At 43.2% G+C, this 5,314-nt stretch overlaps 1 gene segment (V, D, J or C); it reads left to right on the plus strand.

Moving 5' to 3' along the window:
* Window positions 1-334: 334 nt before the first annotated feature.
* Window positions 335-851, plus strand: LOC127214679 (T-cell receptor alpha chain V region CTL-F3-like). The segment is given in 2 exon segments: window positions 335-380; window positions 502-851. Coding segments are annotated over 2 exon segments (396 nt in total).
* Window positions 852-5,314: the final 4,463 nt, after the last annotated feature.

The raw sequence follows: 5,314 nt of genomic DNA on the forward strand, positions 1-5,314 counted from the left end.
ATATTTATCACACTAAATACCATAAGATACATACAGTTCAGTAACCCTGATGATTGCAAACATCCACTGGGTACAAAGGAGTCCTGCCTCCTTTGCTGAGTTCATTGTGTGTTGTGCAGACATCTGTGATCCAGGTTGAAGGGAAATCAGCAGAGGGCACTGCCTCTTCAGATGTGGTTACTGTCTCATCAAGCTGTGGCTTCACAAGAGACAGATTGTCACTGTGCAGAAGGAGGTCCTTGTTTATGAGTGAGTAGTTGAAATAAGGTCCTGAGGAGACTTGTCCTGTGAGTTTGGTGAACTCAAGAACCAAGTGTCACTGTCGTCTGAGAACATGCTTCCTGACACCTGCTCAGTTCTGCTGCTCTTCTTGATGCTCGGTGAGTTTCATTTATCTAAGTGTTGATGATGTCATTTTCTTACAGCTGTGGGTGTCTTTACATTCTCTCTCACATAGCAATGTGATTCCTCTTTATTCATGTAGTTATTATTTATTTTCAGGGAAGAGCAGTGGAGATTCAGCCACCCAGACAGAAGACCTGGTTACTGTCACAGAGGGGTTAGATGTGATGATAAACTGCACGTATCAAACTATTGATTTAACTCCTGTGGTTTTCTGGTACATGCAATATCTCAACAAAGCCCCTCAGCTCCTCCTGAAGAGCTCCACAGACAACAAGAGGACAGAGCAGCAAGGGTTCCATGCCACCCTCCATAAGAGCAGCAGCTCCTTCCACCTGCAGAAGTCCTCAGTGCAGCTGTCAGACTCTGCCCTGTACTACTGTGCTCTGAGAGACACAGTGAGGGAGATGCAGGGGAAGCTGCACACAAACCAAGGTGCAGGAGGGTGAGGGGAGTGGCCCTGTGAGGGAGGGATGGGTGCCTTCTCTCAGTGGGGTTTAACCAGCCTCCTGAAAAACAACATCAAAACTGTGATTAAATTTCTAGAAACCTAGAATTCTGGATTTTCTGACGGAATAGGATGAAAGTGATTTCTAGAAACAGTATTGTCTTTGTTCCCCAGAAATACTGATCTTTCCCTATGTGGAGGACCTCTTAAAGATAATACGTCTAGGAAAACCAAGAATTGATCTCTAGCAAGATGTCTTATAAAATTTAAAGATTTAAATTTGCCTACAATATTCTGTTATTAGCCCATAAATGTATGGCTATATTAGGAACATGGACTCTGTTCTTTACAAGTCTCCTTCAGAGTCACTCCACAAAGTATTTAGATTCTTCCCCTCCTTGGTCCATGCTACAAAGTGTTCAGGCTGACTTCTGCTCTTATTTACTGTTGTATTCTGGGAAGAGACACAATGACCAAGTCAAGTTATAGTAGAAAGAATTTAATAGAGGGCTTGATTTCAGCTTTAGAGGGTGAGCTATGATGATCATCATGCAAGCATAGGTGCAGGCTGTCATCCATGTTTTTAATTTTTAAAGAAAAAATCTGATTTCACCTTCAGGAGAATTTTGGCCTTAAGGGACACAAGATGTGTAGCTGTTTCCAGCCCCCAGGTCCCAAGCAGCTGCTGCAGATGCACAGATGCAGCTATCAGACCGGGTACCACCTGGGCTCTGCATCCTCCTGCAGCATCAGGGCTGGGTGGGGGACTCAGCACTAAGGAGGGTCTCTATTCAGAGGGAAACACAGTTTTTTAGGATAACATTTTTTTTACATCATTTAAAATTTCATCATAGTATCCTACAGGTTGGAAGACATTAGTTTCTATAATACTGTTTGTGACAGTAATGGGTCGAGATGCTGTAAGCTGACTGTGAGTTATAATTGAAGATATTTTGTGTTTGCTTTTTATTACTAGTCTCATTTCTCAAGCATCCAACTTAATGTTGGAATATTTAAAATGAATTTCTCTACTGTTAGGATCGCACACTACACTGTTCTCTGCTGTCACCATATGCAATAACACACCAGCACTGGTGCCCTAGTCACTCTGGGTGCCAAATCTCCTACATTATCTTTCCCCAAGCCACTACTTCCTATGCAGTCAATTTTAAACATTAAGAACAAATCTTGCCTGGTGCAGGATTTTAAAATCCATTCTAAAACTTTGAAACCATTACATTTATACATGCTCGATCATTATGTTCCAGTTTGTTTTCTTTCTCTACTATGGTAATTTTGCTAATTATTTCATGGGAAAAGACTCTTTTTATTTTCATTGTTTTTGAGGAACAGTCTGTCTGACACTTGTGTACAGGTTCTGAGGAAGACAGAAGAGAGCATCCGGTCCCCCTGGAGTTACAGGCAGCTGTGAGCCACCTGATGTAGATGCTAGGGAGGGAACTAAGGCCTCTAGAAGGACAAGGACCTTTATCTGTTGTGCCATCTCTCAGGCCCCAGAAAGGTCTTCAGTCAGAACAAGCTCCTATTTCCTGAGTTAAAACTTTAGCTGTTGCTTCTCTGAGTGAGCCAGGCTCTGTGTGGGACTGAGGCTTGTTCTCCTGGGGAGGGGCTTTTTCTCTCCTGCTTCCTGGATCCCTAACTCCAAACAATAGGAGAGTCATCTTAAAATGCCCCCTCCCATCGTGCTTACCCAGACTCTCAGCCAGGTCTGGTTGTGAAAGACCCCACTATGCTTATTGCCTGTTTGAATTGCTCTTGCTACTTTGCCAAGGTCAAGTTATGGGAAAAGTACAGGAGGGAACCAGGTGCTGCTCTCATCCAACGCCAACCAGATATCTGTGGTCTGCAGCTTGGACCAAAGCAAGGTCAGCAGGAACAGAAGGTCCTGGGAGCATTCTATTGAGACCACCAGAGTGCTGAGATAGTCATAACTGAACTCTTTGTATTCTTTGTGCCCAACCCGAATAACCAACTGTCCTTGATTAACTACAACTGCCACATTTAGATGAAACAATGAAATTCCTGTAACCATGCTTCTGCTTCTGTAAGCCTGCTTCTTGCCACCCCAACCCTATATAAACTGCCTGAGTTTTAACCTCAGCATGCTCAGTCCCCGGAAAGACTGAAGCATCCACAGGTACCTGTGTAAACAATAAATAACCTCTTGCACTTGCATCCAATGGTCTGGTCTCCTCTCTTGGGGGCAAGGGCCTTCGCCCTGATAGGCTCCAAACTCTTGGGGTCTCTTGGGGGTCTTTCAGTTGGGAGGAGTTTCTGGCTCAGAAGGCTGGGAGGGAACTCTGCAGTGTCTGGCCTGGCAGGGTTCCTGGGTGGAGCTGCCTGGTGCAGGAGGAGGGACATTCATAGCCATCCTGATACCACAGCCCAGGGCTTGGTTACTGCTTCTGTCTACAGCATCCACACAGCACCATGAAGAGGCTGCTGTGCTCTCTGCTGGGGCTGCTGTGCTCCCAGGTTTGCTGTGAGTCTGGCTGTCCATACTCAGGGACAGAGAGGACTGTGCTGGGCACATGGAGGGTGGGGAAGCAGCTCAGGAGTCCTGCACAGCTGCCTGCTTCTCAGAGGACTTGGGGTGTGTTCAGGGTTCTGTGGATGCTCAGAGACCTCCATCTGTGTCTGTTTCTCTGTTTCTACTCAGGGGTGAAAGGGCAACAAGTGGAGCAGAGTCCTGAGTCCTTGGTTCTGCAGGAGGGAGAGAGTGCAGAAATGCTGTGCAAATTTTCCAGCTCTGTAACCAAGTGCCTTGGTTTCTCCAAAGTAACTGCATCAGCCTGTTCTCCAATTCTTCTGGAACAGAGCAGATTGGAAGACTTAAGTCCATGACAGTCACTCAGGAACCTGGTAGCTCTTTGTGCATTTCCTCCTCTCAGACCACAGACTCACACACTTATTTCTGTGCTATTGATGCACGGTATCCCCACACACCTGCAGCCCGTACAAAAAGCTTAACCACTCACAGGACCTATCACGAAGCTACAACAGAACTTTCTGCCTGGTTTAGTATCCCTTTTCTTGTGTTGGTAGAAATTTAACCCCAGGTAGGTTTTGGACTCTGAGTATTGTGGCTTTGGTTTTACCTTCCTTTCTCCATGTATACTCCATCTAGAAGAATGAGTGTTATTCTTAGAGCTAACAGAGAAGAGATTGGAACACACATTCAAAGTAATCATTTAAGCTGCAGTGTGCAGATCTCACAAAGGACAGAAGAAAGGGGACTGAAAGGCAAGGCAGGCCTCCAGGTCACTTGCTGCGGACAGGGTCAGGGTTAGGGAGAAGAAAACAAACTACAGCAACAGCAGGAAGATCCAGTCATAGATGACACAGAACGTACAGAGAGCTGATGTTCTGGCTTCCTTTCTGATGCTGTGACAAATCTCTGTGAAAAAGTAGTTACAGCCTTCAAGGATTTATTTAGCTTTCCTTCCAGTTTATAGTCCATCATTGGTGATCAAGGCAGGACCTCAAATATGAGATTACAACAGAAAACATGGAGGAACTCTGTAGTTATGTCACTCACAGACTCATACCTAAGAAGCTTTCTTATATGACCCAGGATACTTCCCCACAGGATGGTGTTACCTGTAGTGAACTTGTCCTCATTCAATTCATCAGTTTTAAAAAAATGTTGGTGGTTTTTTATTGTTATTACCGAATTGATATATTTTAAAAATATTTTTACTTCAAAATTTAAGTCTAAGGCAGGTTATGGGGAAAAATGTTCTATTTTTGTTTCCACGGAAAATGAGAAGCTATGGACTCCTTCCAGACTAACATGATTTGATCAAGTAAGACCTCCTGAAACATTGTCCCAGGCGATCCTATATTCTAAACAGCTGGGACAAGGCAGCCTTGCAGACCACTACAGCCAGGATTTCTGAGTCTTCTCAGGATCCCCATGACAGTGCCCTCTACCAGCAGGAAGCAGTTTGGAAAGAACAACATCCAAATTCCCAAATGTTGTCTATAAATAGTTGTTTGCATTTAAATGGGGTTGGTTATAAATGATTAATGACTACAATCTCTCTTTAAAAGTAATAATTGGATTATGGTACAGAAATGAAAACTTTGTTTTGGAATGGATCTTCATTTATTGATACAAATTTAAGGCCAATTTTGTGAGATATATATATATATATATACATATATATATATATATATATATATATATATCCTCTTGTTTAGGTATTGTGTTTATATAGCTCAGTACAAATTATAGATAGTTATCTGTAATATTCAAAACTTATAGTTAAGTTAGGTTTTCCAGGTATATAGAGATATATTTCAAATGGATAGGCATTCTTTAAACCTTTCAAAGACATACAGAATATGGTTTAGGATTTTTCTTAACAGTGAAGCAAAACCACTCCTGGCAATACCACCTGCGTCAAAAAGGAAGATGGACATCGAAGAAATTCATTATGG

This window comes from Phodopus roborovskii, unplaced genomic scaffold (genome assembly GCF_943737965.1).
Source record: "Phodopus roborovskii unplaced genomic scaffold, PHOROB, whole genome shotgun sequence".
In the NCBI taxonomy this organism is placed as follows: Eukaryota; Metazoa; Chordata; class Mammalia; order Rodentia; family Cricetidae; genus Phodopus; species Phodopus roborovskii.